Here is a 17,814-nt window from a genome sequence, read left to right on the forward strand (position 1 = left end):
CTTAATAGCATGCATCCGCTAATGCTATTTAAAATATTTTGTTTATTTTACTCTGCATATAACAGATCCATTTCAATAACTTCATCAGGGAAAATTTTTGATTTTATGGCAACATTTCAGTGTGAATATGAATGCTAGGCTGAATTTCGTAGGGCCATACCCGCAAATATGGTAGCTTAATCACTTTTAGCAATATTTCATTTCAAAGTCCGACATGTTACCACTTCACACTCCAGGGTCCCCTGTACCTATCACTATTTGAATCGATTATTTCAGAAAAGCACAATTTTTTGAAAATTGAGTTAACTGTAGATTTCCCATATTTGTATGTAGAGAAATCGACTAGTGTAGTGAGGAAGTTGGTCCTTGTACAACAAGACACTTTATTTAGAGGTCATATTCTTTGTTTAGTACAGAAAGGGCATAAGTCCCAGAGTTATTACCTTTCTGAACTAAATGCGAATGAAGGGATAGTAAGATGCAGTGTGAATACATAACAAGATGGAAGAATTAGATTTTTTGGCGCAGTGAAATTTTTTAAAAATTATTTCTTTGATCTAGCATTATTAGGGTAATGGTAGGTTCGTCAGTTTGGGGGGTTAGGGAAGGGCATTCAAACTCAAGGAATCAGAATGAAATTTGCTAATTTCTCAGGAATTTTATTAACATCACTCTAGAAATTGCAAAAAAATCTCTACACTTTCAGTGAGATCTACGCTGATCAAAATGAGAATAGCACTGTAGGAGACTTTTTTCTAGAAATAACACTGGAGAAATTTTACAAGATTGCTGATGACTTTCCTCTGAGAGGTCCAGGGACGGCTCTAGTGGTTCTGCCGCCCTACGCGATATTGACAAGTGCTCCCCCATTGAATAATAATAATAAAAATAATATAAAATAAAAATATTTTAACAAAATAGAAATACTACAGGGTTCGTACGCTCCTTACAAATTCCTTATAAACTCCTGCTTTTAAAGAAAAGAAAATAAGTGCTCTTAAAATTCCTGAATTTTGCTAATGTCTCCTTACAAACTCCTTATTTCTTTATTCTACATGACCTTAAAGATTTTCTTCTATTGCCAATCCAGTATGAATACAATCCAGTATGTACGTTATACCGAATTTTACCAGAATTCTGCTATTTTTTAGTCTGTTAATACCGGAAATCCGATTTTTTCGTTAGACTATTTTCTTCCCCACATCCGAACTTGTTTTCGAATTTTTTTACGATTATGCCGATAATTATTAGCAATATAACACCTTGTAGACTTGTTAAAGTACCATTCTAAATTTTTTTGCTTTAATAAATTCTTTTATTTTCCGTTTTTAGACTTCTGATTCTTTCATTTTGATTAATGCAATCTCTTTGCATCCGATATGAGAATCGAATTTTTTTTATTTTTGTTCCCGATTATGCTTTTTTGGAGGGTAGGGTAAATAAATGAAATTTCTTTTTATTCCTATAAAAATCACAAAGTTAAACTTTCAAGCCTAATTCTGTGTCCTTTATGAGAGTCTAAAAGTTAAAATTGAAATCGCTGGTTTGATTTTGTAGGTAATCATAGCTGTATGCCAAATGCTGAAGCAACTTTCCCATACAATAATTTCACTCTAGTTATGGAAGCTATAAAAGAAATAGAACCTGGAGAAGTAAGTACTTTGTTCGGAGACTTCTAATAATTGAAATGTATAACAGTTTGTGCCCTTCAAATTTTATTCTTTAAAAACTATTCAAGTTTTGCAATTATTGCTAGATGCTCAATATACAAACTTAATATCAATTTGAAGATATTGAGCTTGCTGCAAATTGTGGTATTGCATTGTTCACACATTGTACTGATAATTTGTTTTGCCACCCCAGGTTGACTGATTCCATTTACAGAAAGTGGACACAAAACTATTTATTCTTCACTCAACATTAAATATGTAATCTTCAAAACAACTTTTTTTTCCCAGTGTTTGAGTTTTGTAACCATTATTTTTATTTGTTGGGAAAGGGAGCATTAATTAACCATTAACATTCTTCCGGGGGCTAGAAAGGGGCACAATTCAAAAGCATGAACATTTGGAGCAAGTTGAAACACTTATGTGAGTGGGATCCTTTCAGACATGGGGCTCATAGGAGTGAGTCTTTTACTCTGGTTTTTTGCTGAAAACTAAGAGAAAATGTCCCCTGGAACAAAAAGATTGATTTTGATGATTTTAAAAAATATTTTAGGGGGAATACCCTCATGTGTATCCCAACTTGTTCGAAATGCTCATGCTTTTGAACTTTGCACCTCTCTAGATTCTCAGAAAAATGTTAGTGATTAATGTTTCCTTCCTAGCCAAGTTTTATAAAATGGTTATAAAACTATAATAATAGCCTATATAAAGGCATATTTGGATTCAGGGGATAATTTTACATAAGAATCAGTGAGAATAGTGTTAGAGGCATTTTGAAGGAATTTTTTGCCTTTCAGTTTTATTAGTTACACAACTCAAATTCAAAATAATGGATTATCAGAACTGTTTGAACAAAACTTGTACCTGAGTCGGGAAAAATGAACACATGCAAATTAAAATGAGTAAAACTGATTATTTATGAATGGCTAAATCAATTTAAACAAGTTTTCAGATATTATTTTAACAACTTATGGGTCATTAACATTGTAAAAATAAATAGATTTTTTATATGGGTCAAAAAAAAAACAATAATCTATTCATTCAATGTGAATTTTAAAAAGTAGAAAAAATATTTGCATACTTGTTAATCGATAATTTGTCACAAGTATGAAGCTTTGCACCCGGATAATTTTACGCTCTTTTAAAAGCCTTTTATTGCTTAAAATGTGTCGTCAAGGTGATAAATAGGAAAAAAACGAAGTTACATATTGTATCATTTCGTAAAGTTAGAAAAAAACTATCCAATTCAATTCAAATGAACGTTTTACAATCTATCGTATGTAAGATTTTAAAGGAGTATAGAAGGACTGACCAACTAAAAAGTAACCGAAGCAAACGAGGTAGAAACATTGCAACCCCTGGCAGAGATGAATCCAAATTAAGGAAAATTGTCCAAAATAATCGTTGAAAAATTACCTCTTACGTCCATAAATGGTGGACAAAATGTATAGTTATCTTATCCACGCCAACTACACTTGGATGGTTGCATAAACTGCAGTTTTAATTGCGGATCTACGAAGTAAGACCAAAGATATACATGAAGCAGAAATGTGCATGACTCTCCTGGAGCAAAGAGAAGCTCAAACAGGGCAAAAGGTTGGAAAAGTATTATATTCAGTGATGAATCCTTTTTTTTTAAATATCTGTAAACAAAAAAAGTTGTTCGGGTTTGACGTTTAAAAAGAAAAGCGTATGAGAAATCTTGTATAATACGTTCTCTCCACTTTGACACATCCTTCTTGGTTTGTGGGTGTATGAAGGCTGCTGAAATTGGGAAGTTATATATATCTTAAAATAAAACACTGCGGGACTTCCATTGTTTATCAATAATACTGCATGATACTTCATCTGAGGTACAGCAGTTACACATTTAGTGACACATTTTATCTTTCAACATGATTCTACTCCGTGTCACATCTCTAAATCGGCTCACAAATTTTAAACAGAAAGAGGAATTTCGGTATTAAGCTGGTCAAGCAACTCTACCAATCTCAATACGATCAAGAATTTGTGGTACCGTCAAATCTAAAGAAAGCGGTTCAAGACCTAGTGCCCGCCAACAAAATTGAGCTCGTTGCTGTATTGAAAAGGGTATGGAAACAGTGTCAGAAACAATTAATGTAAACAGGTGGTAGAATCTGTGTGAGAAAGGAATAAAGCATTGAATCCAGCAAAAAATGATGCTCTAGTATTGATATTGTTTCTTTTGAAAGTGTTTTTCCCCCTTTATTTGAATATTCTAATATTTTGACTCAATGTAAACTTTCATCACTATAAACTTTTGGATTATTATGTCTAAGATTATTTTTAATTGAGTATATTTGAAATGAAATGCACACTTTAAGATCTAACAATGGTGGCACATTCATTTAAATACTAATTTGCACTTATATTTGGTTAGAATAAACTTTTTTCGAAAAAGTGAAGTATTCTATTATTTTGAATTTGGGTTGTAACTGCTTTTATGGAAAAATATTAAATCGAAAAGTTTAAAATGAAATTGATGAATCTTTGATGCAGTTGGTATTTTATCAAAGTTTTTCATTGTAGAAAATGCAATTTTGTTTTCCTATGCTATTTGTATTATAGTTTATTATTTATATGTTTGAATTAAATGAAATCTGCATACCATATTTATAGTACAAATTTATAATAGCACTTTGAAAAATATTTTTTCACCCTTGAAAAGTGCTTGATTTTTTTTTTTTTTTTCTCCCTGAAGGGTACCAAATCTGTGTATTTCTTATTCTGTAGCAATGGTGGGGTACACCATTGCCCTTGGGGAGGGGGGGTGATACCTTTGACTGAAGCATTATTTTGTTTAAAATCTGCAATGTATTATATTCCCCTATATTGAATATAGAACTTATTTTCCTTTCTTTCTGTCTTAGGAAATCATTGTATGCTACCTTGATGAGTGTAACAGAAACCGTAGTCGTCACAGCCGCATAAAGCTACTCAGGTAATCTCAGCTTTACTTTTTTTTGGCTATTATACTTTTCTTGCAGCTTTCTAGAAGAAATTAAAACGTTTTGTGTGTGTGTGTGATTTTTTTCTCTCTTTTGTTTAAGAGTTGTTTGAAAGAAACACTTTCACTCCTCGTTTTTAAGTGAAGTTGGTTAACAAGTACTTAATGACTTTCTGTTTTTGCCTGATTTCACAAAAGTTACAATTTTTAGCAAACTTTGTTGTTATTGGTATATGTAAAATTTTAATTTTCGTGTCCCAAAAAATAACTTTTGAATTAAATTTCAATCATGTTTTATAAAATTCTAAACCACAAATGATAACTCACTAAACTTGTGGAGCAGGTGTATATGTACTGTTTACCCAAAAACCCTATGCCTCTAAATGTGTCTCCAGTTAGTAGTGAAAGTAAAAAGGCAAAAAATTGTATGTATATAGAATTTGGAATGAAAATAAAAAGGCCGAATTATGTACCGTATTTTCCTGCATATTCCAGGTGGCATATAATCCGCAGGGCCTAAGTTCACATCTCCCCCACTCTCCCGTCAACTTTGTATTTCAGTAATTTTGTTTCCAATCAATTCCAAATTTCCAATTTTACTCATTCAATTTTGAAATGTTTACTTGAGTAAGATGTTGGTGCTTTATGTTTGATTGAACTGCAATTATTTTCCGAAAACAACAAACTAATTTTAGTTGTCTGAAAGGTTAGGTTAGAAAACGAAGTAGGAGCATGGCGTTCAAACAAACTCTTCAGCTTTATATTATGCTACGTATTTTTTTACAAACCATTTTTAGCATCGCTAAGGATTTTTTTTGAAAATCAGGCTAAGTTTATCTCAATTTTAAAGAGCCTCAAAATTTGCCTCATGGCTGACTCAAACCTACTCCCACTGGATCAGGAAGCCTTTCAGGTTGAACCACTGTGGATAGGTTTATTTGGTGTTCCAAGCATTTTATATTATGATATAAATTTCCCTGTTTTCATAACATTTTTTATTGCTGCTGCACTCCTATTAGTCATAGCGTGATGTTATATAGCTTATAGCCTTCCTCAATGAATGGACTATTCAACACAAAAAGAATTTTTCAATTGGAACCAGTCATTCCTGAGATTAGGGTGTTCAAACAAACAAACTCTACAGCTTTATATTTTTAGTATAGATTTCAAAATGTAAAGCACAAGTAAAAGGTTTAAAAACAAATCTTGTAAATTCTAAAACTTAAAAACATTTTGATTAAAGTCTTGGCTGGCATGCAATTTCACTGGTAGCAAGTACTTTTCTGCTCGAACAAAAACCCAAATTCTAAATCCTTTCTTATCTTAGCTCAAATTTTAGTTTGCAGCTCTTCCTTTGTACTTGCTGTTAGGATTAGCACAACTATCAGTCCTTAATGAGGATCCTCAAAGGTTCACCGTAGGGTCAAAAGAGAAAAGTCATAAAATATCTTTGTTTGAAAGGTGACTACTTATTGTTAGAAGGCTTGAAGGAGTATTGTGAACATTCATGAGAAAGACCTTAGTTTGGTGATATAGTTCTGGACAAAAAATACTGCATCACTTGAAAAATTAACATTTTAAAGATTTTCACGAGAAAAACAAGAACAATTGTTCTGTAACTTTTGTTACATAAGACGTAACTTTTGTTACATAAAAGGTATGCTTCAGCTTAACATGTTTCATTAAAACTAATTCATCCATGCATTTAGGGGACCAGCAACAAATTGATGACACGTAAAACTTGATTTGATCATCCTTCATCTAGGGATGAGCTGTAAATTTCTACAGTTAGTTTACTTACTATGTGCCAAAATTTTATACACTTTCGTGAAAGTGTCACTTGTATTTATGAAGACAAAGATTTCTTTTAAAAATATGGATTTTTTGTTTGCAGATTTTTGGCTTATAACACAGAGTTTCCTTCGTTACATACCAAATTTTCAGAGAACTTGACAGCATATAACAGGGTTTTCAACTGCTCCGGAACTTCCGGAGTTGCTCCGGAAAATTATTAAGAATCTGGAACTCCGGGTAGTGTCTCTTTCATTCCGGAAACACTCATATTATGTTGAAAAAACGAAGTTCTCTCAAGTGTCTACAGACCTAACCTGATTGGCTTATTATCACTTGGCAGCGTATCTTATTCGCTGGAAAGAAACACCTCATAGGCACGTAGACATTAGAACCGCGCCCATTTTGGGAATTATTTCACTTCGATCTCTGAATGCACAATAGGGTCACGTGCATTAAAAGGAAGAAGAGGTTCCTTTCTCCTCTCACGTTGTAGCGTGATAAACAGATACAGCCAATCATGTTAGGGATTCGATTCGCCGAGTAGACGTACTTGACCGCATGTGTTTGCGTTAGTGAAAATGCTTGATTGCTGTCTTTAAAAGAAGTCATTCCCAATGTTTTAAAGTGGAATGTAAAAATGTGTGGCCCATTCTTAAACGTTCCAAGAAATCAGAAAGCCATGTGTTTTGTTCCGGGTGCAATGTTGATTTTTCCATTGCGCATGGTGGGAAAAATGATTATCATCATGTAGAAGGATCTCATCACATTGGAAACGCAAAAAACAAGTCAAACAATTGTCAGTTAACAGAAATGTTTGCAGGACCTTCCGAGAATGCTTCTTTGAGTGCGATTCGGGCCGAAGCAGTATTTACAAAGTTTCTTATGGAACATAAGTAATGTTTCCTGATTCAGAGATTGCTAAGAACTACGTCTGTGCTCGAACAAAGACTACCGCTATTGTGAAGAGTTTTGCATCTACTACCCAATAAAGGTTGGTGTACAATCTTAAGAGATTATTTTTTCTTTGTCAACAGATAGAAGCAATACGATTCAATCGGCGAAATTATATCCAATTCTTATAACCTATTGTGATAAGGATATAGGAAAAATTATAACTTGTCTCTTATCCTTACCTCGATTGGAGAAAGACTCAACTAGGGAAAACATATTTAGTCTTCTAGATTGTGAATTGCAGAATCATATATTAACTTGGAAAAATTGCATTGCATTTTGTGCAGACAATGCTTCTGTAATGTTAGGGAAACACAAATTTGTTAGTTCCTTTATTAAAAATTCATACCCGGATGTGTTTATCAATGGGTGTGCATTCCATCTTGTTCATTTAGTGGCTCAACATTCTGCCTGTGAAATAAAGGATTACAATGTTGAAGATTTTTTAGTGAAGGTCTACTACTACCTCAAAAAATGCACTAAAAGATTAAAGATACTAAAAATTTGCCAAGACATGTGTGAACTTGAACAGCGCAAGATAACAAAATATGGAGCTACACGTTGGTTATCTATGGAAGAGGTAATAACCCGTTTCCTAGAGCGGTGGGATGCGCTTCATAAGTTTTTTTTTTGTGAGGAGGAGAAGGGAACATCTTCAAGTTTTTTTGGAAATAAAGAAACATTTTGAAGCTCCTGAAATGAAATTGTATTTGCTTTTCTTGCAATACATCATACCAATATTTAACAGAGTAAACCTCCTGCTGCAAACTGACGCTCCCATGGTGCATAAATTTTTACGGGAAATTTATGAACTGTATAAGGATTTGTTGTCCAGGTTCATTAAACCATCGGCAATCTCGAGCGCTGGCAACATTTTCAAAATCGAATTTACCAGTAAAAAGCTTCAAAAATCCGATGATGAATTGGTGATAGGTGCTAAATCGCGCCAGTATTTGAAAAATAACAATATTTTCAGTGGTGAACAAGAAAATTTTTATCACGATGTCAGAAAATTTTTCAAGAAAGCCTGATTATATGGTTAAGAAATTTCCCTTTGAAGAAAAAGTATTTAAACATGCTTAAATAGCCCATACTAAACTGAGGGAATCTTCAGAACTATCATCTATGCATTTCTTCTTCGAATTATTCGAATATGAAATGAATGCAAGGGACTTAGTAGAGTCTGAATTTTCAAAACACCAAATAGACCCTTTAAATGAAGATATTATTACATGTAAGAGACAAGATGTTACATGGATGAAAATGGAAGAATATCGTGATCACAATGGTTGTGTTAAATAGGAATTACTTCCCGACCTAATGCTTACTATTCTATTAATTCCTCACAGTAATGCGTCACGTGAAAGGGTTGTTTCCCAAAATATCACTGATAATCAATGTAACATGGGACATGAAACAGTAGAGGCGTTGATTGTTGAAAAATGTAAGGCTGATAAAAATGTGTGTTATGAATCAGTCATCACAACTGATGACTTAAAAAAGGCAAAAAAAAGCCACTTCTTTATCCTTAAAAAGTTAATCTAAATTAAAATTTGTAATCATTTATTTGAGTTCTAATGTGTAAATAAATGTGTTATGATAAATCATGTTATTTTCAATATTTCACCGCGTTGCTCCTGAAGGATCTGGAAAACTCCTGAAGTTTTTTTCTGTGTCCTGAAGCACCCACAGAAAGGTTGGCAACCCTGATGTAAGAGAATCAGACTGAAATTTAAATCAACATTATAATTATGGGAGGTGTTATTTTGACCCCAAACAAACTTTTTTTGCTAACTGCTCCTCTGTAATTTCATTAAAAGCTCAATCCTTCCTTGATGTTTCCCAAATCATTGTGCTGTGTAATAATATAAAGATTTCAAGATTTTTTAATTTTTTTAATTTTTATCATTACAACCAAAAGGGTTATATACCGTTGAGAAGAGATAAAATTGAGGGAGTGAAGAGACTTCCTTCGTGAAGCAATGACACCAAGTCACGGGATAGATTTTAAAGCAAAGTGTTGTGGAAAAAATTGGGTTCCTTTTGCTAGTTTCACACAAAACATGTCGACCATTCGTCATTGTTAAGTCATGTGATTTGGGTTTCTTGCCCAAGCTTTTGCTGAGCCAATAGTTTAACTTTCTCCCTCCATTTACTAATTCTGCTCTAAGGGTTTATACTTAGAAGTGTGGGCAGGTGCCATTTTGATCCTTTGAGAAAAAAAGGATATGCAAATTCATTGACTAATGCTGAAGCAGAGCAGAAACTCAGATCCTAAAGAATTTGTCGTGTTTAGCAATAACTATAAGGATACGGTTCACACACGACAAACATTTATTTTTACAATTCTACAACATGAACACTACAGATACATAATCTAATAATTTTGCGAATAAGAATGGAACGGAAACCATGGCAACCGCCACTTAACACAGCTTGGTAAAATATTAATAAATACTTGTTGCCAGGTTCAAGACACAACAGTCCCTCTGCGACTAAATATAACGTTACAAACCAAGTCTCTTAAGTGCTTTCCTAATTCTGGTCGAGCGTCGTAATGGCACAATAGTCGAGGAAGGAACTTCTAGGCTAGGCTCAGGTGTAGGCACAGGTAACGATGTTGATGAGGGTTCTGATGCAGGAATGGAATGATCGGGCTTTTCTACCTCACTTGAATCAGACATTGCCTCTAGTTCCTCAGTACGTTCTGAAATTGTAGGAACACAATTTTCAAGTGTTGATCCAGTTGTCTTCAAGGATTGTCCACACTTCCTTAGCTGGTCAACATGTCGTTTCCATATTTCATTTTCGACTTGTACGCTATAACTCAAAGATCCATCACGATTGAGCACAGTACCTATCTTCCATTTAGGCGGTCCTGCATAATTCCTCATGGCTACCTTTTCCCCTTCGAGAAACTCACGTGTAATTTCTTCAGTCAAGCAGTGAGAGCTTTGCTTTTGCATCACATGTTCTCTTGCATTCGGTTTCAAAATATCGAGCCTGGTAGGAATACATCGTTTCAAAAACGAGTTTCACCTGTTAATTAGTGTGGGGTTATATGATACTGCATCAAATATCTTTGGAGTTTCACATTAATATCTCCAGGTTCGCTTTGACTAGATTTCAATGATGCTTTAAAACCTTGAACCAATTTTTCTGTTTTCCCATTCGTAGCAGGATGATAAGGAGCAGAAGGACTATGCTTAATGCCATTCATTTTCAGGAGTTGACGAAATTCGTAACTTGTGAAACTTCGACCATTATCGCTCACAACCGTCAATGGAAGTCCATAATGGGCAAGTAGAACTCTTAAGTATTCAATTGTTAAGTTTGATGTAATATTCTTCATTGGCATTACCTCTACCCATTTAGAAAATGCATCAACAACCACTAGAAACATTGTCCCCATAAATGGACCAGCAAAGTCAACATGAATCCTTTGCCATGGACCATTCAGCCATTCCCACAGATGTCGCTTAATTCTTGATGGGTCATTTCTAGTAGACACGCAAGCAGCACAATTTTGGACGAAACTAGTTATGCTCGAATCTATACCCTGCCAATAGCAGTAGCTTCTTGTGAGGGCTTTCATTTTAACAATTCCTGGGTGTCCTACATGGAGCTCCTCCAAGACAGCTTTATGGTACTTCTGGGGAATGCAAACTCGATGACCATACATAATGCATCCTTGTTGCAAAGAAAATTCGGATTCTTTACCTTTCCAGAGTAACGGCAGTTCAGTTCCAGTTCGTAAACTTTCATAGAGTTCAAACAGTTTGCTGTCAACCTTGGTCGCTTTGGCAATTTCACTTGCCGTAATTGGAAGCACTTCAACTTGTAAAATATTCGCTGCATCTGTAATATGCTCTATCTTCCCGGTTGACAATGGCAATCTTGACAGAGCATCTGCGTTTCTGTGATTCTTAGTGTTTCGGTACCTAATAGTATAACTGAAAGCTTGTAAAAACAGTGCATAGTGAACCATTCTTGTAGCAGAAAGACATGGTAAACTTTTATTTGGAGCAAAAATTGATACTAGGGTCTTGTGATCAGTGACTAGGTGAAAATGGCGTCCAAACAGGTACAAGTCATATTTCTTTACTGCCCACACAATACTTAGAGCCTCCTTGTCAATTTGAGAATAATTGCGTTCTGTTACTGTCAGGGATCTCGAAGCAAACATAATCGGCTTCTCCGAACCGTCTTCAGTAATATGGCTCAACACAGCTCCAATTCTCACTGGTGATGCATCTGTTTGCAGTACAATGAGTAGCTTCGGATCGTAATGGCATAATACTCTTTCTGATGATATTTCTTGTTTTAGCTTCAGAAAAGTATTCTGACATTCTGTGGTCCAGCAAAATTTGGTTCCTTTCTTAAGTAGCTTATTTAGTGGCGCGACGCAAGTGGATAAATTTGGTATGAATTTTCCATAATAATTCACTAACCCTAGAAAACTCTTCAACTCGGAAACGTTCTTTGGAACAGGCGCTTTCAAAGTTGCTTCAGTTTTTTCTTGAGTTTTGTGCAGCTCAAATTTGTCGATTTTGTGACCACAAAAATTTACGGATTCTTTGAAAAATTCACTCTTACTCTTGTTAACCTTAAGACCATGTTCTGAAAGTCTTTGTAATACTTGTTCTAATCTGCTTAGATGTTCTTTGTCGTTACGGCCCGTTCCTGTGATATCATCCAGAAATACATGCACTCCTGGGATTCCGGATAACACTTGTTCAAAACTACGTTGCCAAACAGCAGGAGCTAAGGCGATTCCATAGTTCATTCGTTTGTATCTGAATAAACCTTTATGTGTATTTATAGTGAGTAAATGACGATCTTCTTCATCAACCATCATTTGTAAATATGCCTCTGTTAAATCTATTTTAGTAAAAGTCTCTCCGCCAGCCAAATTCGCAAAAATGTCCTCGATTCTAGGTAAGGGATATTGCTTAATATTAAGTTCAGGATTTATTGTCACTTTATAGTCTCCGCAAATTCGCAATTTACCATTTTGCTTTACAACAGGTACTATTGGTGTTGCCCAATCACTATATTTAACTGGTTCAATGATATCTTCTGATACTAATCTAACAAGTTCTGCTTCGATTTGTTCCTTTAAAGCAAATGGTACTGGTCGAGGCTTGAAAAATACTGGCTTGACACCAGGTTTCATTTGTAGATGACAGCTAAAGTTTTCCAATTTTCCTATCCCTGGAGTAAATATTTTCTCATGTTTTTGTAACAATTCTACTAGTTTATTGCTACGGGAGTCGGATTTGTAAGCACCAACAGTCTTAATTTCTTTCCAGTCAAGAGAGAAACTTCTTAACCATTCTCTTCCAAATACTGCACTCACTTTTTCATTCACTAAATAAATCTTCTTGTTGCTACTTTGATTCTTATACCAAACTTTGACATGTGCTTCTCCAGCTGGTATGATTACAGAGTTGTCAAAATTACGGAGTATCATATTCGTCGGTTTAATCACTACCAATGGACACAGTTTCTTAAAATCAGTTACATTCATGCATGTGACTGCGGCTCCAGTATCTAATTCAATGTCACGCTTTTGGTCTTCAATAAAAACTTCCAAATATATTTTATCTATTGCTTGTGTAGCAGATTTTACATTAAGAACAAGGGCATTGTCAGAACACGATTCAATTTGTTTCACAATTTCAGTTTTATTTCTTTTTGAGCCACAGACCTTCGCCAAATGTCCTTTCTTTTGGCAAATTCGGCATTTTGTGTCTTTGTGTTTACATTCATGGGCTAAATGAAGCGTACTGTCACACCTATAACATTTGCGAGATGATTTTGCTGCTTTCCTTTGAAATTCTGGCTTTTTAAATTTATTCGAAACAGTTTTAGCAACTTTATCTTCCGAACTATACAGTTTATTAATAGATACCATTTTATTTTGAATTTCATGCACATCACGTTGTGCCGATTCCATAGTGAAAGCAATTTCTTTTGCCTTGGCATAAGTCAAATTATCTTGCGCCAACAACTTCTTCTGGATGTTTTCATTTCTTAAACCCATGACTTAGCATTGTACTTAAATTGTCGCCAAAATTACAGTTCATCGACAATTTTTGTAATTCAGCGCAATATGTAGTAATATTCTCACCTTCTAATTGATTACGCTTGTAAAATCTGAAGCGTTCTGTCATCTCCAACGGTTTTGGATTCAAATGTTCAGTTAATAGTGTTACAATTTCATCATACTCCAGATCAGAAAGAATTTTTGGCGTAGCCAAATTCTTCAATAATTTGTAAGTAGTGGCACCCATTAAACTTAAAATGGCTGGTACCTTCTTAGTCTCTTCAATCTCATTCACTAAGAAGTAAGACTCAAGTCGTTCTACGTAACTTGGCCAATCTTCCACTGCAACATCAAATGACTCAAAATTAATGCTGGAAGATTCCATCATCCTCGTCGCCAACTTGTTGTCGTGTTTAGCAATAACTATAAGGATACGGTTCACACACGACAAACATTTATTTTTACAATTCTACAACATGAACACTACAGATACATAATTAAATAATTTTGCGAATAAGAATGGAACTGAAACGGAAACCATGGCAACTGCCACTTAACACAGCTTGGTAAAATATTAATAAATACTTGTTGCCAGGTTCAAGACACAACAGAATTCATAATGTTTTTGTACATAAAAGGGAGCATAAGTTGCTATTTTCTGAAATGCAACTTAATGCGACTGAAACAGAGCTTATTATTTTAAGGGTATTTTAAACTTCTTAAATAATTCATTATATGTCCTTAAAGTCTCTGCATCCTTTAAGTAAACTGTATGTATTTTAAATGTTTATTTTAAACCAATTTTTACACATATATAACATTAAGTAAGGAACTATGAAGATTTCTTCTCGGAGGGTCAAAATACTCTTGCTGTAATTCTAGGTATAACAAGATCGCCTTAGTTTTACTGTGAAATTTTTTTTTAATTTCATAAGCTGTGAAAGTTTAAAGCAGTTATTTTCTCACTGTGCGTGTGCCAAAGATAGCAATAACTTTCAAATCTTCTTATAAAAATCTATGTTGATTATCATAAAAAAAATTTAAAAATATTGGCAACCTAATAAACCAAATATCAATCATTTTTGGATGGGTGGTGAATCGTAAGGGATCGTTCACAAGTAACCTGTTTTTATCACAAATCACACTGAATGACTGCAGGAGACTGTTGAAAAAATGTGAACTATCTGATATAATTTTTCATCTGTTCGAGAATAATTGATATGAGACTCATTAGGTTGCCAATATCTTTCTGCGTTTTTATGATATTCAACTTTAACACATTTTAACCTGTGCCGAAGTTAAGGTTGTATCTTTACAGGCACGAGGGTATGTTCACTAATCACCATCACACTGAAATGAACTCTGCATTAGAGAAGGCAAAGCAAAGTTTCATTTCAATTGTAAATGCACAATAGAAGATAGCTTTCGAAATTATGTTATATCTGTTAAAGGATTAGTCATTGAATAAAAAATCAGCTTCTTTTACAATTATTTTGATTTTGTCAAAAGTAAATGCTAAAAATCTTTCTATCTTTATTTAACTTAGAACTGTTAAAATAATGGTATGTATTTATTGAATTTCAGAGAAAATTATCTTTTCACTTGCTCTTGTCCAAAATGTGAGAGCCAAATTGACGAAACTGACTTCAGCAGTGAAAGTGAAATGGAAGAATGAGCTACCTATCTACATGTTTCATAAGTTTCAGGGATGCTATGCTTTTACTTGTTAAATATCTTGAAGTAAACATATTTAAGTCTTTTTATTCTATATATAGAGAAGTTTTTGCATAAAAAGTTGAAAGCAGAGGAATGAAATGAATAATTTGAGCAGTCATATAAATCCTATTAGCAAAAAATATTTGATTTTTTTAAAGTTCATTAATTTGAAAAGGCTGTAGCAATAAATATCATCAAAAATTGAAGAAAATAGATTATAGTATTGATTTTTGTTCTCTTATTTTTTATACTGTGTTTCTTTAGTTATTAGCAGACAGTCTTGTTTGATTATAGAGACTCATTGAGGCAGACTCAGTTCTTTTAATGTTGTTTATATTTTTTGTTTTATTTTATAACAAATAGTTGGCTCTAATGTTTCTTCAAATCCTATAATGAAACCACAACTAAAGTAATATTGAAGTTTTTATTCCAGCTAGTTCAGCTTTGAAATCTCCAACTTTATTTATTTTATTTTTCAACCAATTTCATTAAGATTGGAGCAAGAAATAAAATTTCCATCAAATAGAGCTGTTTTATTGAGTAATTATTTGTAATTAATTTAGTTTTACTGATAAAGAAAAAGTTATTACTGCATTTTTTTGATCCAAGATAACTGGATGCATTGCTCTACTGTTTTAAGTTAGTGTTAAGCTATGGATCATTTTGTCCCAAGTAGAAAACAATTTTTGCTATTTTTTGCTCTTAAAGAATTATATCTTTATTCTAATTATTCATTTATTATTTACACATTGAATTGTACTAAATTAATTTGTTTAACTGAAGTTACAATACGATATGCTCTTTTGTAGCACTCGTACAAAAAGTACGAGTAAAGTAACGTACTTACTTTAAATAAAAACTTAGTATTTCAAACCCATCAAATTTATTATGCATGCTAAAATGAAGATTCATAAAAAATAGATTATAAACATCAAAATTTTTCTTTTTGTGAAAAGTTAGAACATAACTAAAATCAGTAGAAAAGCAAGACAAGGTGAGAAGCAGTTTAATGTAAAATCTACTTTATCTGAAAATATAGCACTATTTTCAATGTAAGCAAGTGACTGAAATATGAGGCAATGACACATTAGAGTGACATAATCCTTTTTCTGCAGAAGCACTGTTTCTGCTCTGCAATTGACGTCCATCCATCTCTAATATTCATTAACATTTCCTTTGCCAAATATGCATTAAATTCTCACTATGAATCATAAACGATAATTGCTAAAGAATTTGTGTTTGCTTAATGTGTAATAATTTTGCTGTTTTTCCAAAAAAGTTTTTATTTTATACTTATATTTGTTTTAACAATCAAGCTAATCTTTCCAAAACAATTTATTTTTGCAGATTTTATTTATCCTAAACATTTGTTCCTTTCATTTTAATTAAAAACAGAAGTTATTTAGTTACAATAATGAGGAATATGTATCAATAATTTGACTGAAGTTCATCCTTTGACATGGTCCAAGTGCCCAAAAGATGGACCAATATCTCTAGTTCATTTCATTGCACACTGGCACACATATTTCTAATAATTAAATCAATGCACTGATGGGATTATAAATTATAAGGAAACAAATTATCTGAACTTCAGAACAAAACTGCGATTTATTTTCAGTACTGATGTGCTACTGATGATACTTTATAAAGAAAGTTATTTTCTTAAACCGAAACTTAACAGCTAATACTTTCAAAACAATGTTACAGAAAGGATTCCTATTTTTTTAGCACAGGGATTCACTTATTCATAGGGAAAGGGGAAAACCCAAACTGATAAAATGCTGATGTGTTAACAATCACTTTTGTACTGATGTGTTTATTATAAGTGGGAAATGATATCCTAAAACACCAAACACATGACCGAAATCCCCTTGTTAAATAGTGATATTCTAAACAGATTTTGTCAAAAATTAATAATTCTTTAAGATACCCTTCTATATTTTTATTCACTTAAGCATTTTTATTTTAATACAAATGATATGCTTTTTTAATAATTCACTTTTTTAACAATTTAAACAAAACTAAACAATCAGAGAATGCAGAAATTGAGTTTTGAACTCCCTTTTTTCACACCAGCAGAATGTTTTTCCCCCTATGTCATACGACTATGGCGTTATAAGCCATAAGCTTCCTAGCAGCCCAATAAAGTTTTGCCTGGGTAAAGTTGTCTGGGATAAAATTCTTAAAACTGGAGAGTGCAGGGAACATGGTCAAATGTAAAAGGGGTACTTCTTTGCCTGAGGAGCGCAAGGGGCAGTTATTATTACTTACTACACTGATACAGTGCTGGCATCTATATAAAAATTCATGACCTGTTATTCAAAGAACTATTTAAGGTAAATACATTGAGACAAAAGAAAGAAGCAGGTCCCTTCATATTTTCCATTTGAAACCTGCATAAATTCCTGCTGCAAGATATTTTAACTCAAGTACAAGTATATGTCTTACCAATGTTGGGGGTTCAATCTGTTGCACTTTTCATGAAGTTTCATCAACTGTTTTTCTCTTCTGCATTTTAGAGATTCAAGGCCAGTTAGAATTTCCATGTCAGCAATTGGGGTAATCGCAGCTGCCCCAGTAATAAGTCTGAGTGCCTTATTTTGTGTCAAATCTACAAGTTTGTGCCAAGTATTAGAAGCGGTGACAATAAGTGCCCCTCAGTACTCCAA

The 17,814-nt window shown here is 33.5% G+C and overlaps 1 protein-coding gene across 1 annotated transcript in view; it reads left to right on the top strand.

Annotated features, from left to right (window-relative positions):
* Window positions 1-15,104, top strand: part of LOC129218325 (histone-lysine N-trimethyltransferase SMYD5-like) — a 130,528-nt gene extending 115,424 nt beyond the window's left edge. The window contains exons 10-12 of the mRNA XM_054852561.1: window positions 1,558-1,652; window positions 4,559-4,629; window positions 15,014-15,104. Coding sequence (XP_054708536.1) covers window positions 1,558-1,652; window positions 4,559-4,629; window positions 15,014-15,104 — 257 coding nt within the window. The remainder of the gene's footprint in view (window positions 1-1,557; window positions 1,653-4,558; window positions 4,630-15,013) is intronic.
* The last annotated feature ends 2,710 nt before the right edge of the window (window positions 15,105-17,814 follow it).

The sequence above is a fragment of the Uloborus diversus genome, chromosome 3, assembly GCF_026930045.1.
Source record: "Uloborus diversus isolate 005 chromosome 3, Udiv.v.3.1, whole genome shotgun sequence".
Lineage (NCBI taxonomy): Eukaryota > Metazoa > Arthropoda > Arachnida > Araneae > Uloboridae > Uloborus > Uloborus diversus.